The sequence below is a fragment of the Sprattus sprattus genome, assembly GCF_963457725.1.
Source record: "Sprattus sprattus genome assembly, chromosome: 1".
Lineage (NCBI taxonomy): Eukaryota > Metazoa > Chordata > Actinopteri > Clupeiformes > Clupeidae > Sprattus > Sprattus sprattus.
Genome location: NC_137920.1, coordinates 65377450 through 65395416, shown reverse-complemented (window position 1 = coordinate 65395416; position 17967 = coordinate 65377450). Strand labels below are relative to the sequence as shown.

Here is a 17967-nt window from a genome sequence, read left to right as displayed (position 1 = left end):
TAGAGGCATGTGTTTAGGGTGTTAGTGTCTCTTGTTCTGTGTAAAATTGAATTGTAACTGTGGGTAAAAGATACATGTTTTCTTTTTAGTGTTTTTAACTGTGACAATTTTTAAACCAAATTATATTTATTTTGACAAATAAATGTGTGTGTGCGTGATCTGTATACTTTCATGGTGGCTAAAATACAAAAGCTATTTTTGAAGCATTTGCTAATTTTGCATAGTTCAAAATAACAGTTGCCTGTTCCTTATCATGTCTGTTGTCTGCGACCAAGCAACTGACTGGTAGCACAATGCATTCTTGCTCAGAAATTGATCCTGGCGCTACGCTGGTGGCAAGGATTTCATGACAACCAGATAGTTTTGTTTAAATAGCTATCCGGATCTTCGTAGACAGTGTCAGGCACTGAAGACATTATGAAGTCCCAAATGATTCCCGGTGCGTTTTCTCACTGTGACCATATGACTTGGAAGAATATGCCCTGCTCCGACATGGACCTTTCGAAAATAGACAGGACCGCCTTGACCCCCCCCCCCCCCCCCCCCCCAGATTATATACACAGCCCTCCCTCTCCCCCTACCCTGTTCCCTAGTCTCTTTCTCTTTTTTCCATGCGTGGCGCCCGGAGACGTAACGTAGATAGGACTCGCACCACTCCTGAGAGTCCACACCAAGTTAACTAAATTGGAATACGGGGGGACCATTCACGACCGAGGGGGTACACTATCAAACAAAGCCGGGAAGGGGGAGAACGAGACAGACCACAAACGCACAATAAATCGGAGGTGAGTTATATGACTGGACCTGTATTCTTGAACAGGTCCAGTCTATCTTTAGTATATCTTTACGCTTTGCTTCAGTATATTACTGCGATACAGACCGTCTCCGTGTTGATAATATACCTTGTGCATTTGTTTTACCATCTTGCCCAGAATATTATCTATCTTATGATGTACACGTTGAGAAGCAAGCTGTCGTGCCTCCGGGCGTATGGATATAAACAGTCATGCGTTTGGCAAGTGGCTAGGTGTAATTATGAGTATGATATTTACGGACATAAGTCTTGATTTTCATACAGTAGACTCTATTTCATTACAACAACTTTTTAAATTCGGGAATAATTTTGGACTCTGGGGCACGCAGGGGGAGTGTGTCTCAGGCAGTTTGACATGACTATATTAGGAAAGTGGCCGTGTCATTCTTTCTGTCTCGAGAGCCATGCGCGTTTTGTGGGTCCTCAGAACTCCCAGCGTGAGTTAAAACTAAAGTATGCATCATTAATAAGCGTTCTGACAAAACTTCGTTTCATTCGGAGGGTCATTGGGTTTAGCATAGACCACGCAAGAAGCGTCTTTAATGTGGGCTACTTAACCTCTGTTTTGAATACGCTCTTTATCTGTACTGTAGGAATAGTGTCATTGTTGGACGGACTGATCATTGTGTGAACTCTGTGTTAGCGATAAAGCCCCTTTTTGGCTCACACGAATGTCGGTTTAATATTTTTCATTGTCAATTTTGAGAAATTGAATCTCGAATTCTCCACACAGGTCCATCTGAATTCAAATAGGCGGGGCACGTGCCCAATGGTCGAAGGACAGACAGTGTTGTGTTGAAGGGCCGCTCAATCATGTCGCTCTCCGCCTAGTGGGATTACTGACTCGATGCAGATTCTGCAAATAGGCAGTCAGTTACGCGAACGAATTCCTCTCCTATTGAACAGCTAGAAAACACCAACATGTCAGGTGAAGACTTCTTACCTCAGTGTGCCATAATTAATTAACCTTCGTCAAACTCTGTTAATGTATCCTTTGTAAATGTTTTTATATGTTGGTACATTTGTTAATGCCTGATAGTGATTATCTTTTAAAGCTTTCTAACTGGACATGTTTTAACCCTCTTTCGTATGTACGGTTATTTGTATGAGGTATGTTATTGACAACTGCCCAAGTGTCTTTGTGAGAACATGTTCCTTCTGTTTTTTATCACCGCTATCATCTGCTCTGCAGGAATCTCAGAATAACAAAAGCACAAAATGACAATCTGGCATGGCATAACAACAGTAGACCCAACAACAGATATTCAACATTACCATACATTGATAACAATGTGCAATTTACTATAACAGTAACGACCTTTCACCTATTCCCGCACCACAAGTAATACACATTTCAGAGGCCAAGTGGAGGAACAGTTGAAAGCTTCCTATACATTTAAGATTGTGTTCTAGCAATCCTCTTTGACCAAAACCTCAGTACACCCCTGAAGTACACCAAAATGACTATGTTTATGTGTGGAGAATTAAAATGACACTTGTTCAACATAATGTGTTAAACACTCTAAATTGCACTCTCAATCTAAATGTTGCAAATTTCACAATGTCATGGAACAAGAACAACAACAAGCAGAAAGACATAATGTGAGATTAAAAAGGTTTGATTTGGATTTGGTTAGAATTCTCACTTAGTAAAAGGAAATAGTTTCAGTTCTATCTTTAATCTTTCTATACCTGACACTGTTTAACACCTGTTTAAAGTGTTCCAAGTACAAAGGAACCCATTTTCTTATTCCATACAATAGTGTGGAAGGTTTAACAACCATGAATATTACTTTTTTTGCTGTTTTTTCCCCTGAGAAGAAAGGCATTGCAGACATACAGGATGCACAAAAATAGTAGGGATAAATAGTTTTGTTTTTTTACAACAGATAATGGGGAAAACAGAAGTTAGGAAGTCTTTTTTTAAAGCAAAATGAAACACCTAAAATCCTGATACACAGGCTGTAACTTGGCTTTTGATCAAATATTCACCACAGTATAATAACTTTCTATCAGTACATGTCCTGGCCCATCTCTCTCTCTCTCCCTCTCTCTCTGGCTCTGCATGCTAATGCTAAATGGCATTCATCCACAACACAATGAAATCCACATTATGACTTAATATATTACAGGCCTAAATGTTTCTCACTTAGCAATAACAGTAATAAACCAGATTGAAATTTACAATGACAAAGATAAAAGATTTGTTAGTTGCATTGACACCGTTCTTAGTTGTCCCCAAGGCAAACATTATGAGACAGACTGAATAAATCAAATATTGATTGATGGTTTTTTTCTCAGCACTGGAGCTGATTCATCAATCTGCAGTACTCTTGTGTGACATTTGCTGCAGTCTCCACCATGTCAGGCTGCTAATGAGGCTGTGTGTAGGCCCACTAAGCCAACAAGTCAGGCAGGACACAGGGGGAAGCACAGGATGGAGAAGGGCTGGCACTCAAGTAAAACTGACACGACTTGACCCCCCAAGGAGGCTGCAAAGGAGACAGTGTAGTGTTTTATGATAGGCAAGGTCTTAATTAGTAGCCGAAAGATGACTGCAGCCTTTGGCTTTAAATAAGCTCAACAAATTGGAGATAATATGCAGACGCCAACTCACAGCACATGACCCGTCCCGTCAGAGATTGAAAATAAATTTGAAGGATTGCTGTCAGAACTTGCAACTGGAATATGTTTTAGACATTAACAAGAGCATAACATGAATTGCAGATATTTCACATTGAAATACTGTACACATTACTTTCCAGGGGCTGTGATACAGGAGCTTAATTAACGTATCTGTCTTTGATCACTAAATTGCTTTGCTGCTCTTCAACCCAATTTCTTGTCTTCCTCCAGCAATGAGTCGCAGCATTGTGCGCCAGAGTAAGTTCCGTCATGTCTTCGGCCAATCAGCAAAAGCAGAGCAAGGATATGATGACATTCGTGTTTCCAAGGTGACGTGGGACAGCTCCTTCTGTGCCGTCAACCCCAAATTTCTCGCTGTCATAGTGGAATCCAGTGGAGGGGGTTCCTTCCTGGTTCTACCTCTCTCTAAGGTGAGCATGGGTTTGGACACTGTCTCTGAATTTCAAATATTTGGTTTGGAAGGGGAAAGGATGGTTTTGGATGGCTTTAAAAGGGTAGTATATTTATTTCCAAAAATCTGGTTGGACCATACGGCCATTAAGCAGAAGAGGAGGCCTATGCCCTGGTTAGGACATTCCCTTGGGAATAGTTTAACAACAGCAGCAATGTTTAAACTTCTCTGCTGATGACTCAGATATGCCAGGAAATAAAGGCAAGATTCAGAACATTGTTGCTCCTGTTAAACTATTACCACTGGTATGTGAATTCTACTGAGTGGATATTGTATTTCTTGTTTTAATGGTGATTTGCCATTGACACATATCCATGAAGCAAGTCATCTCTCTAGAGTTAAGGTCGGTTGGTTTTGTGATATCTCACCATATCTTGCATAGTTCACCGTCTCCATGATTGGACCATGAGGTGCCACTGAAGTTATAACACTCAGGATTTGATGTTGTGAAGTGTAGCTAAATCTACATGTCGTGTTGCCATGGAAACATACACGTTGATGTCGACAAGGACACCCTAGTCAAGCCCATTACCCAGAACACCCCTCCCCCAACTGAGCTTCTAGTTTCACTCTTTTTGGGGCATTGGGAGGGAGAGAACCCCCACCCAAAGAGAGAACCCAAAGACAGGGTGTCTGTCCCAACCGTCTAGGTTAGGGAAATCCCCTCATCATACATGGTATAGAACGAGAATGGCAACAAGAAACACAGGCCATTTGCCCATATTTATTTTAGAGATGGCACTTACAGTAGACACTATCTGTCCATGCCCATGTAGAGTGTTGAAGACAGAGTTAAACTGAGGAGACTTAAACCGAGGATATTCACGTTCCATTTTTACCTCACTTGTCGGGATGCCTCCATATGTGCTTCCCCGGCATTACCAAAGGACTCCACAAATCAGGTCTACATAACCAGAGGACATTAATTACATGTAAATGATGTATTTAATCTTGGTGTTTATGGCAGTTTATTATGGAAATATATCAACTTAGACTTTGCAAATGTGCTGATCCCTCTCTAGTAATGGTTTACCACTGGTTGCTTGCCAGCTGAGCCTCCTCACATTTTCCATTTTGCAGACAAATAAGTGTGAAGGGGCTTTATCATTGCGGTGCCATCTTTGCTGTGAGGGACGTGGGCATACATTACAGGGCTTGGACAGACCCGCTATAAATACCCTGCTTGCCATCTCTCCCGCACAGAGTCTCTTGCCGGCCAAAAGAAAAACTCCCCTTTCATCGCCTCGTCATGGGGTTATAAATACACACAAGGGCTGCTGGGAGAGGTGTGGCCATGGGAGGTGTGTGTGTGTGTGTGTGTGTGAATGTGTGTGTGTGTGTGTGTGGGGGGGGGGGGGTTGGGGAGTGGGGGGCAAGGGGGGGCTGGTATTGGGAGGTGGTGTTGGCGAGGCAATAGGAGGAGGCGACTGTTGTGTAGAAGAAGCCGACACGTGTTCACACTGACTAAACAAGAATTAACGGAATAGTGTGACCGTTACATCACTGCCAATGTTAATAATGACAGCCTGTTGAAAGCCGCCAGACTCCTTCAGGTGGAACATGTGTCAGTGGCATCCTAAAATACCACTGTAAGATTACAACTCCTTGACTGCTGCCAATGCCTTGATGCTATTGAATCTAAAGGGCTCTATGAGAGTTGTGTGTTACGTCCTACACTATTTGGCCTACTGTTTTCCAGGCAATTGCTTTGTCAGGTTTCGCTATGGTCACGCTATGGTCATATGAGCTGATATATGCAGGATGTTTCTGTGTGTCTGTCTGTTTCTAACTTAATTTAGATTTCAAGAGTGTTGCCTTCTTTTTAAATTAAGTGTATGCATGCAACGTCGGTTTGTTAACAGACCTATGTATTGATGTGTATGCCAGGTTGGGCGTTTGGACTCGAATTACCCCATGGTTGTTGGCCACTCGGGCCCTGTCTTGGACATTGACTGGTGTCCCCACAATGACAACATATTGGCCAGCGGCTCTGAAGATTGTACTGCTATGGTAAGGGAACCATGCTGTTGCCATCCCAGTCCACTTTATGAAAGTGGTTATGTACGTAGGTTTAGTTTGTTATTTGATAGGTAGATTGATGTCTCTGTAATTATGTTGTCAAAATGTTGAGTAACAAAAGTATTTTCTTCCCAGGTTCATTTAAAAAAAATGCCCATTCTGTTTCTGAGTTTCTATGTAAGAGTTTCTATCACCGTGCCTTTTGTTACTTAACGCTGTCACTAACAGCTGTTTTGCTGCTGAACGCCCACTTGTCGATAATGCTTGGAAATTGCCCAGCAGAAGCACAGGGTGTTTATTGTTTGAGAAGGAGACATGTGCTCCCTCAGTCATCACTGACCAACTGTCCCCGGTAAGTCTGCCTGCAGGGATGAGGACGTGACTCCTGTGAGAAGTGACACGTGTTTGTTCGACTAGCTAACACTCTAGGCTGCGTTCCTCAACAGACCAATAGAATGGCAGACAGAATCCCCCTGAGGCAGATGGGACAGGCAGAGTAGGGCTACATCATGGACTGCAGTCCTTAAACAGGCATTGCAAAACTACGGCTGTTAGAGTATGAGTATGGGTGTTTGTATGCTTATAAAAATACTTAGGATTTACTGTTGAGATAATTTTATTCTTATTTTATTAATCTAAATATTCAAGTATAACCACTTTATTTTGGAAGAAGAAAACCCTGTAAAAAAAATTGTATGCTACTGTAACACCCATGGAATTATGGTATGATATCAAAGAATATTTTGTGAACACATAATGTGAACAAAAGTATGACAAGTATGCTGGTATTAGCATGCTGTTCACTTGTAGCAATCTGGACTCAAGTCTAAGACAAACCACACTTTACACTACCTAAATAACGTCATATTTGCAAACAAGGCCTCTTGTAACATAATAGTGTGTTGTAATGATAGACGGTTGGGCCCACTGTATTCAGTGATGTAGTTGGAAAGCTGCAGCTGTTAACCTATTCCTGTCTCAAAAGATAAGTTGTCTATCTGTACTGCTGTTAAAGAGGCGAAACATGGAGACATGAACATAACCTTATTCTTGGTTTGAGCCATACTCAGAGCTTGAAGGAAAATGTAGGGTTATGAAGTGGATGTGTTGAATCAACTGTACTGTTGCAGCAACACACTAAGTTAAGTGTTCATACAGCGAAGTTCAACAGCTCTGGCTTAGTTAAGATCCATGGTATTATTAGCATCTATGAAAGCTGCCTCTGTAGAGGTGCCCAGTGTGGCCAAGCATTTCCGGTTTTTGCCTCTTAAATCTCTGTCTTTCTTTCCTTTACTGTTTCAATAGAGTGAGCTCTGTATTAAACATGGAGGAAAGCAAGTGCATGAGGTCACACTACTGCTGAATGGATGATGACAATGTTTAAAGCCCCTTTAACTGCTGCCCCATTTCAACAATGATTTCACCCCGTAATTAACGGTCTGTTTGCTGTTTATGACCTAGTTATTTACGCCTGTCCCCAGTGCTAACTCGAGAGCTGCGGCTGTGTCTCTCCAGAAGTCCACTCATGGCCATGCACAAGCACCTCTCCACTCTCTCTCTCACTCCACTCTCTGTCTTGTGATTTGGACTTCATGTAGATATCTGATATTTGATTATTTACATTATTCAGTGGAATATCTGGGCCGGGTATGTGCATATCAATCCCCAATTTAATGTATTCTGTCAGCAGATATTTTTCAATCATCATAGTAACATTAGATCACATGTCGCAAACTCAAGGCCCGGGGGCCTGATCAGGCCCGGCAAGCCATTTAATCTGGCCCGGTCAGCTTCTCAGAATGTTGCAAAAAGTTCCATTGATTTGAATGAGCAACGGTGAAATTTTATTTGGCTCGCCTAATTTTCCCTCAGGATTAATAAAGTATCCATCTATCTCCTATTAATCTATCTATCAGAGGTCGTATGCCGCGGCCGCTGGTATGTCGAACGCACCACAAATACTGCAAGTCCCACAATGCACTGTTGGTAGCATACGTCAATTTAGGGAGCGCTTGCCCCAATGTCCGGCCCTCGACTTACACCCATTTTTTTTATTTCGGCCCTCTGTGTATTTGAGTTTGACACCCCTGCATTAGAGCGTTAGAGCAACATGTCAGTGGCTGGGCTCTATATGCTGGACTGGGCTTTGTTGCTAGGCAGAATTTTTTTTTTTTTTTGCTTTCTTTTGATTAGGGTTGGCATTTATATTTTTGTGTTTTGTCGTTGTACAGATTTGGCAGATCCCCGATCACACCCCGTCCCGCCCCATATCTGAGCCTATCGTGGTTTTGGAGGGCCACTCTAAGCGCGTGGGCATCGTGACCTGGCACCCCACTGCCCGCAACATCCTCCTCACTGCCGGTGCGCATGCACTTGCTCATCCTGCTCCTGTTTTAAGGGCATCACCTTAAACTAAACGAACATTTTATGCCAACCTCTTTATCTGTTTGCCTCCCCTACGCTGTCAGGCAGTGATAACCTGGTCATTGTCTGGAATGTGGGCACGGGGGAACCCCTGATCTCCATGGACGACCACCCTGACCTCATCTACAATGTCAGCTGGAACCGCAACGGTAGTCTTTTCTGCACCACCTGCAAGGACCGCAGGCTGCGTGTGTGTGACCCACGCAAGAGGGAGGTAGTAGCGGTAAGCGGACAGGGTTATGCTAAAGAGGAGGGAGGGATACAAAGAAGAAAAAAAAGGGATGGATGATAGAATGATGGCAATTAGAATGAAAACAATGACTGTTTTGAGGAATTGCCTTTTACGTTTAAATGCAACTTCCACAGTTTCATATTTGTATTGTGATGGCAGTTTTGCCATATCTGTAATCTGGTTTTGCTATAAATAGTCTGTATTGTGTGGCTGATGTATGTATGTGATGTCTTTTTTACTTCCTCAGGAGAGATTGGCACCTCATGACGGCATGCGGCCAATGCGTGCCATCTTCACCAGGGAGGGCAACATTTTCACCACAGGCTTCACCAGGATGAGTCAGAGGGAGCTGGGCTTGTGGGATCCGGTACATCCATAATTTTTTTTTTCCGTTTTTGTAATTTTGTTAAGTACGTGATGACATTTTTGTCTATGTGTATTGTTTAATGTATACTCTCTGTACTAAATTTTAATAGAATGTTTACTCTCCGATGTTTTTTCTCTGTTTAACCTGAGCTGCTTTTACTTAAATGTATATTCATGAAGGACCCCAGGGAGACTATTATTTACAAGTACACCAACTTAAGTTTTTAGCTGTCTGTTGCTGCCTCTACTATCTCGTTGTCTTTGTGACAATGACAAATAATGTACTTTTGGACTTTGGACAAAAAAATAGTCAGGAACAGCTCCTTAAAATTGTACTTACAAATTGATATCGTACTGTGCAGTTGTCTTACCTATGTTTTCTCATGAATTGTGCTCTGCTAAGACAAATTTTGAGGAGCCCATTGCACTACTCGAGTTGGACACCAGTAACGGGGTCTTGTTGCCATTCTATGATCCAGACACTAACTTGGTATATCTTTGTGGAAAGGTATGTTACTTCCACCTATAACCCCATTATCCTGTTTATAATAAGGCTGTGAATAACTACAGATACTACTTCGGAATTCAGATAATTTTTTCCCCATGTGTTTTCCCTTGTCTGCTTCATTCATTCATTCATTCTTTTCTTTCTCTTTTTCTCTCCCTCTCTCTTAGGGTGACAGTAGCATTCGTTATTTCGAGATCACAGATGAGCCCCCGTATGTGCACTACCTTAGCACTTTCAGTAGCAAGGAGCCCCAGAGAGGCATGGGCTTCATGCCTAAGAGAGGGGTGGATGTCAGCAAGTGTGAGATTGCCAGGTGGGACCCTGGTTTTGACCTATATTGAAGGAATGAAAAATCAGAATTAAGGATCAGAGTTAATAATGATTGGCAATATTCAATAATCCAATGAATTTATATATTCATTGGTATTTGTTGCTTTTAATTTGACTGGCGTTTCTTGACTGGTCACATCTCAGTCTCCACCAATCTTTTGGTACTAAAAAAATGACCATCAATATCCAGAGGCCTCCCGCAGAGCTGGGAGTCAAAACCACTTTGAGCATGACCCCAATGCAGCTAGTTTCATTGCTAATGTGCATTATTAAGCTTTGGAAGTGAGGTTTACTGCTTCAGAGGCGCCACTAGTTTGCCAGTTATATTACAAAGGAGGAATGGTTGAAAAGTTGGAGACTGTAAGGTTTCACTATTGCAGTTGTCCATACTGTTTAATATGCTGGTGAATAATCTATTACAAGGGAAATGTCCATATTTCATATAACTGGCACACCGTGGCAAAGGCTTCAACTCTATCTGTGAAGGTTATTAGTTGTCCTTTTAATCTACTTTGTGAAAATGTTATCTGTACAAGTCTTTACAACTGAACTGTTAAGTTGAAAATAAAGTATAGTAAAAGGGATGGCTTTGTCATGCTCTCTCCCTACCATCCTGTGCAGGTTATATAAACTCCACGAGAGAAAGTGTGAGCCCATCATGATGACTGTTCCCAGAAAGGTGAGCGAACCGTCCCACTGCAGTCTTGATTCTGCGTAATCAGCTCCAAAACAATGCCAAGGTCAGCACGTCTGTTAACACCAGTGTACTTAGCTACACACGGTTTAAAGGAGCTTCTGCCTGACCTTACTGACACCATCAAATTGTCACACCATCCTGGGCCACACAACTTCACCCCTGTGATAAAACCTTGGCATTTTTTTTAGCTTGGAGTTGTAAGGATCTGTCTATTCTGAGATTTTAAGATGCTACTTTGGAAAGCGTTATCCTTTAATATGCATAGCACTTAACACTGTAAATCATTTTATATTAATTTTACATACTTCTAAGCATATTTGGGATATTTACATATATCTGATGAAAAACATTAATAGCATTAACTCATTTTCATCATAAATAGATAGAACCCTCTACCGTTACTCTAACTCGCCTTACTCATGATTCAAATAAGAGTCAGTAACAAAGCACAATCATATTGTTTGCATCTTCTGAACTTTTATAAGCAACCTGTTTACATCCCAGTAAACTCTTTGTTGTCCTGCAGTCTGATCTCTTCCAGGATGACCTCTACCCAGACACCGCAGGCCCAGAGCCTGCCATGGAGCCGGAAGACTGGCTGGAGGGGAAGGATGACGATCCCATCCTGGTCTCCATGAGGGATGGTTACGTCCCCCCGAAGAGCAGGGAGCTCAAAGTCTCCAAAAAGAACGTTCTAGACTCCAGGCCAGCAACTCGCCGGAGCGTGTCCGCCTGTGACGCGAGCAACTTGCCGGTAACTTCTCTGTCTTGTCATTTCTTCTGCATGCCCTACAGTTTCCTTTCTTCTGTGTGCTGTAGTTGTTTCAGACTTATATTTTTCAACCTTCTTTTTCTTCTTCCTCTTTTCTCACCACACTATCCTCCGACTGTGTATTTCTTCTCTTTCTACCTCTTTACCTTCAATCCTGCTATCTTTCTTCATCTCCTCACTCTCATTCCATCTCTGTTTCTTCTCTTTCTCCTCTGCCCTCTCTTTTTTTCTCTCTCTCTCTCCTCTTCAGCCAGAGCTGGTGGAGAAGCTTCTGGAGGAGATCCACAGCCTCAAGGCTACAGTGCTCTCTCAGGATAAACGAATCTGTGATTTAGAGAATAAGCTGTCACAGTACACCAATGGAACAGCCTGATCTCCCCCCAATAGCCCCTAACACCAATCCCCCCACAAACGCACACACACACAATCACACCACCATTTTCCAATTAGCATGACCTCAGAGAGAAAGTCACCAAGTCACTATCATCACTTCCTTTCTAGCACTCCCTCTTTTGCACTAAAGAAAAACAACAGGCCATACAGTTGGCCATGTATTAGGACTTGTTGGACCCTTACAGTCACTTCATTGTGCCATCTCAACTATAGTTCTCCATGCCTTAAGGCAAATGATCGTAAAAGTGGCCAAAAGGGTTAGTGCCCATAAATGAGCTCACTGAGCCGTGGTAGGAACACACCTCACCATATTTACAAACTTACCTTGCCTGAACTTGGCAGGCTCTTTTTTTTTGCACATTTAAAATTGTAATGTATACATATCTGCATTTCATACACAATGAGCTTTAAAGGAGCATCAACTGATTAAGAGCACAAGACTAAACCAAATATGAGTGGAAAGCACAGAGATTCCTAGTGTGCATGGCATACTGCTTTGGCAAAACGGGAATCACTAGATAGTATTGTTATGGAATGTGATCGACACTGTAGGGGATAAAAACTCTCTTCAACTGGTCCTCTCAAAAGAAGTCTTGAAAGGTTCTGATTAGAACTCATAAGCAGATCTCCACTTCAAGTGACAATATTTGAGTTTTACTGTTGCTGGTGATATAGGTGTTTGTGTTGGTGACTAGTGTCCATGTGAAGGGAGCCTACTAGCCAATGCTGTTGCCAAATTTCCAATACTTTAACAATTAATTGCTAACTAGTTTTTTTCTTACTGTGCTGTTGTTAGTTATTGTTTGCTGTTAGCTAGTTAGCTTGCTAATTTTGAACAAAAACTTCTTACTGCAGCCTTAAAGTGAACTTTTTAGAACAAAGATTTATTGTAGAATAATTGGCTTTGAGGTTACACCCTTTTAAGTAACATTTATACACACAACCACCTTCATGGTAATGTAGTGAAAGGCTGTTCTGCTGTAGGCCTTAACGGTTTAAGAAAATAACTTTTCATATCAGTTCTAGATCAAACCTTTCACAGTTCCTTCATGAGAGAAAAGGAAGAAGCTTTTTCCACGTGTACAGTAAGTGGTTGCAGAGGGAAAGTGATCAATAATGAGCAAAGCCTGGGTCAAATATACATTTGAAGTACCTGAGAGAAGAGTTAGACATTATTGGACAAAAGTCTCGATGCTTCAAACATAAATTTGATTGTAGGTGTCTGGAACAGGAGGTTTTAGAGTAAGTTCATCTGAAAGCGAATCTGAATGTTTCTAGGACTCTGTTTGGTTTATTTTGTTGTTGTTGTTGTTTTTTTTATCTCAAAAATATATTTTTAACACTCCCTTTTGATAATCCCTAAACTTTATTCATCCGTGTATCATTTATTTACTTTTGGTAGAGAACTATTGGAAGTCAATATGGTCAAATACCATCTTTCATGATTTCAAAGGGTATTGTGACATATGTTCAGTTAATTTGGACATAAGATGTGCCTACATACTGTCTGCAATCAAAACACAACTTTGCTGACTTATATTACACAGTCGCCACCCTGACCCAAGACCAAGTGCCTTACCCAGCCATCATAGCCTAACAGCGCAAAGTCTCCTATGCCTTTCAACATGTAAATATATACTAAAAACAGAAAAAAATTGAAATATGGAAAAATACGAAAAATGGAAAAATTTACACAAAACCACAAACAAATATTGAGAGAAATATAAGTGTTCTGTTGATTTACCTATATGATGACATCAATAAAACATCCTTTTGTAATAAACATGTGGCACATCTCCTTTTTCTGACCACGGTTTATGTCTCTACTGTACAATACTGTATCCGTTTACTGTCCCAGGTCAATGCATAAATGCATCCAGCATTTCAATCCATCCGTGTTACATAAGGTTTGACCAGTTTCACTGGGTATAGTAAATGTTATTCAGTGTCCACAAAGCAGAATTCCTCAGTAACACAATACCACTCACTCACTGTGCAATTTTATATGTCTGTTAGGATTTGATTTAATGTGTGGGATCAACTACTTCTCACAGAAGGTTGCAGTGAATGATCAAAAAAAAAATCAATTCTCCCAGCCATAGCTGTTGGCATGAGATATATTGGCTGGCACCTAGAAACAAGGAATAAAATCACACACATGCACACATTGTTATATTGTACTCGTAAATGTAAAACCATAAACCAGTAGCCTTGAGGATGCAAAGCTGCAGCCAGGGGGAGTTACTGGCCTGCACTAGCCCGGTTCAATGGAGTATTCTGCTGGTAGAATTTCACTCTCACTGAGTCAGTTGCTCATTCATTACCATTTACACAGCCTTCAGGAATAACTGAATATTCAGACCAAGGCTAAGTTAGTATTTGGTATGAGAAGTATTTGCAACAGGTGCATGACGTGTCCATCTGAAGCATTCTGATAAACAATGTTTGGGAGAAACCTTGTGTACTACATTGGATTTGCTTCTGCATCTGATAAGAGGTTACCACATCTAGAAAATGTCCACAAACACTTTCATATGCAAACATATAGTGCCTACTCCTCATAATAAGGGTCAGAGTGTGTTATTGTTGTCATGGTTTTCCACCCACAGGGCTTGGGGTTATTATTGATCGGTGTGATTTCAAAACAGTAGCCTTTACTGCCATTGGCACTAATGGCCTCTGGTTGTAGTTACTGTTTAACCTGGAATTTCAGTCAGCATACATCTAAGTATCACATGGAAGCATTCAGAATGCTCATATGTACAGTGCCATCTTACCCAGAACCCTCCAAACCACTTACAATGATGGTGGTGGGTCTGAGACAAGAACATACGTTGCCATTTTTCACCATGGAAATCAATTCAAGAACAACCGCAGTATCACACAAGTGCATTTGCCTGCCGGTCCTTGACTTAATCAGCCATTTGTTTTTGTGTGCACGACCACTAAGCCTTTCCTTCCATTTATGGTTCTTAAAGTGCGCCGAAGCATGCTGTGAATACAGCCTGAGCCATGGCCGGCACAGACACACTCCTCCCTAGACGACTGTGTCTCGCTCAAGAGGCTATTACAGCCTCTTCTAAGACACTCAGGCAGGAGGAGGTTGGCTCTTTTGCAGCCGAGCAGTGGATTTACTGAAAGGGGGAGGAGGACGGATGGAAGGGGAGGGGAAGTCCTTATTTGTAAAAGCAAACTTGTATGTGTGTGTTTGCGTGTGTGGTACAAAGGGAGATGTTGTGATCCTCCTTCTTTACTTTGCTGCTGCTAGTCAGTCAATCTCTGTGCCTGGGTGTTCTGTTTGGACAAATAAACACACTCACACAGCGCTTGGCACCACCGCCCAGTCACCTCCAGTGGCCATGTGGGACTCGCTCCTCTGCCTCTTCCCCTCCCTGCTCCTGTTCCTCGTGGCAGTTCTCCTGCACTGGTCACCGGTGCGCGTCCTGCTCGAATGCAGCCTGAGGTGGGCAACCTGGATCCTGTGGAGGGCGGCCTGCTGGGTTCTAGAACTCCAAACGCCGACACGAGGCGAGTGGAACAACGGATTGGCGGATGCAGACAATACGCAACCCCGTCTGGTGTGCAAGCCCACAGCGCTGGCCCACCACCTCCTCCTCCACTGCCACACTCTCCGGCGTCCCTTGCTGGCTGCCTGGCCTCAGAGCGACCCTCATCTGCAAACCCTTTCCAGCCTGCTGTGGCCAGTAGAGGGCACTGCTGGTGGCAAGGTGCACTTCACCCGAGACCACCTTCTCCTCAGTGACGGGGGAATCGTGGCCCTGGACTGGGCCGTGGGGCTGAAGGAGGAGCCTCTACTGGGTGTGAAGTGTGAGCAGCACCCTGGGGCTTGCAGGTGCCTGGGCTGCCGCAGTGGCCCTCCGATCCTCCTCTTTATCCCCAACTGCCTGGGTGTGGTGACCCCCCACCTCCAGCGCCTGTGCTCTCTGGCACTGCAGCAGGGCTTCTACCCCGTCGTTTTCCACCGGCGAGGCCAGGGCAGCTGTCCGCTGACGACGCCCCGCTTCCAGGAGTTCGGGGACCCCCAGGACCTGGTGCAGGCTGTGGCCTACCTCCGCAGCAGGCACCCGACCGCCACGCTCTTGGCTGTCAGCGAGGGCTCTGGCTCAGGGTTGCTGCTCTCCTACCTGGGCGAGTGTGGATCCTCCTCCTACCTGACTGCGGCCGCCTGCATCTCACCGGTGCTGCACGGAAAGCTATGGTTTGAAATGCAGCTGCCGTCTCTCTACCATTGGGGGGCGCTATTCTACCGCAAGCTACAGATCAGCAGGTAAGTGGGTCTGACGCCTGATCATTTCTAGACAGAGGTATAACGCAGTTTAGCAGGCTTATTACTCATATTAGTACTGCTCATAATGATTACAGACATCATACATACATTTTGCTGAATGATACGACTTGATAAGTCAAGACAGATAAGCGAATGACAATTTACCCAGTATGGTTAAACATAATCTTTGGTTGGCCTTAGGTATCCAGCAATGTGAACTGAAGTTTCCCTCGCAACTGAAGCTGATTTCATGCCATGTTTGTCTGATGCCGTCTTCAGGTATGCCAATGCTCTGAGCTCTTTGATGGATGTTGGACGGCTCCTGGGTGGCAGGTCTCTCAGGGACGTGGAGGAACGGATGTTCTGTGGAACCACCAAGCCAGCCACAGGAGAGGACCAAAGCCCAGCTGAGGGGGCTAAGGACTGGGAGGCTTACTGGGAGCGCAATGAGCCCTTGCGGGATGCGGACGAGGTGGCGGTACCCGTGCTCTGCCTGTGCAGCGCCGACGACCCTCTCGTGCCCCCGGCCTCCAGTCTACCTACCTCCCTCTTCCTCCACAGTCCCTACTTCCTCCTGGCTCTCACCACCAGCGGCGGGCACTGCGGCTTCACCCAAGCCGGCAAGAGCACAACCTCCTGGAGCCACGAGGCCGTGCTGGAATACTTCCGGGTGGTGAGCGACTTCCTGAAGAGGGAGGAGAGGAGGAGGAGCAGGAGCAGGGCCCAGGGGCAGGAAGTGGGGAGGCAGGCCCAGGGGTCGAGGCTGTGGAGCGCCGCCGCCCGGGAGCGTCGCAGGAAGGCGGTGCTAGCGGTGCGCAGGGAGAGACACCTGACGCTTCAGCCTGCCCAGAGCGACTTTACAGAGGACCTCTTCAACTGGAACAGGTCTTACACACGCTGACACGGAAAATTGAGCTGTAGAAATGTATATTGACAAAAGATAATGGCTGTAGAAATGTATAGCGTTAATAGAATGGCTGTAAAAATGGGTAGCGTTAAAGGAACAAACTGTGGTAGGATGAAAATATGAAAACATTCAATGAAAAGTCATGCTGTATAGAAAAGAGTTGTATTTCACAGACAACTCCCTGGCTATTGATAACAAGCTATCTAGAGCATCTAAAACACTGGAGAAATTTAATGACTGGGAAAGCCACCAGCATGGTGCTTGTGATAACCGAATTCACCTCTCAGCAGGAAATGTTCACCATTCGATAGGATCCATTTATGATGAACCAGTTTTGCCCCTAGAGTCGCCTGGTTTTAATCTGACCAAAACACAAACTGACCTTTAACCATGTTTAAATATTGCGCACAAGACCTAACATTCCAAATAGGTCATTGCAACCCTTGTTTGGGGGAGGTGGGATTTACTTTTTACAATCTCTGTGCTCACACTGATGGCCCATACTAGAGGTCGACCGATATGGGTTTTTCTATAACCGATGCCGATGCCGATGCCGATACTTAGAGGTCAGGGTTAACCGATAGCCGATATGGGCTGCCGATTTTTTTTGGCCGATTTTAAGGGCCGATATCTAAACGTTTTCCCATTAATTTGCATGCTAAAGCGTCACACTAATAATAAGTAGATACACACAATTTTACTCCCCTACTAGTATCTTAAGTCTGAAGTCCGTGCCCCCGTACACACACACACACACACACAGCCTAATACTTACAAACATCCATAATCTAGGAATCCAGAGGACCCCCCCCCCCTTTTTTTAATGTATTATTTATTATTTTTGTTATTATTTTAGTTATTCTTTTCTTCAATGTATATACGTATATGTATGTGTACAGACTATGATTTGTCTTTATTTTAGGGTTGCTGTCTGGGCCGTGGGAGGGGGGAGGTGGGAAGGGAGAATTATTTGTAAAACTTGAATCAGTCACATTTTATGTTTTCATGTGTTGTTACTTCAAGAATTTTTTTTTTTTTTTTTTTTTTTAAATCGGCCGATGCCGATAGATTCAAAAATGACATATCGGCCCGATACATCGGCCGGCCGATATATCGGTCG

General features: G+C 43.5%; 2 protein-coding genes across 3 annotated transcripts; both read left to right on the top strand.

Moving 5' to 3' along the window:
- The first annotated feature begins 598 nt into the window (after positions 1-598).
- On the top strand, positions 599-13413 carry coro6 (coronin 6). 2 transcript variants are annotated; one of them, XM_080847487.1, is made up of 12 exons: positions 599-785; positions 1548-1742; positions 3671-3870; positions 5799-5921; positions 8162-8291; positions 8399-8577; positions 8834-8953; positions 9356-9460; positions 9628-9773; positions 10412-10469; positions 11014-11241; positions 11510-13413. In XM_080847487.1, the coding sequence occupies exons 2-12, from the start codon at positions 1736-1738 to the stop codon at positions 11630-11632; spliced, it is 1419 nt and encodes a 472-aa protein (XP_080703613.1). In that variant the 5' UTR covers positions 599-785; positions 1548-1735; the 3' UTR covers positions 11633-13413. The 2 variants fall into 2 exon arrangements, with proteins under 2 accessions (XP_080703613.1, XP_080703614.1); XM_080847488.1 differs by lacking the exon at positions 1548-1742.
- A 1598-nt stretch (positions 13414-15011) lies between these two features.
- On the top strand, positions 15012-16841 carry LOC308372321 (protein ABHD15; the record flags this gene model as incomplete). The annotated part of the gene is made up of 2 exons (XM_080847477.1): positions 15012-15940; positions 16220-16841. 2 exons carry the CDS (start codon positions 15012-15014, stop codon positions 16839-16841), a joined length of 1551 nt encoding a protein of 516 aa, XP_080703603.1.
- Positions 16842-17967: the final 1126 nt, after the last annotated feature.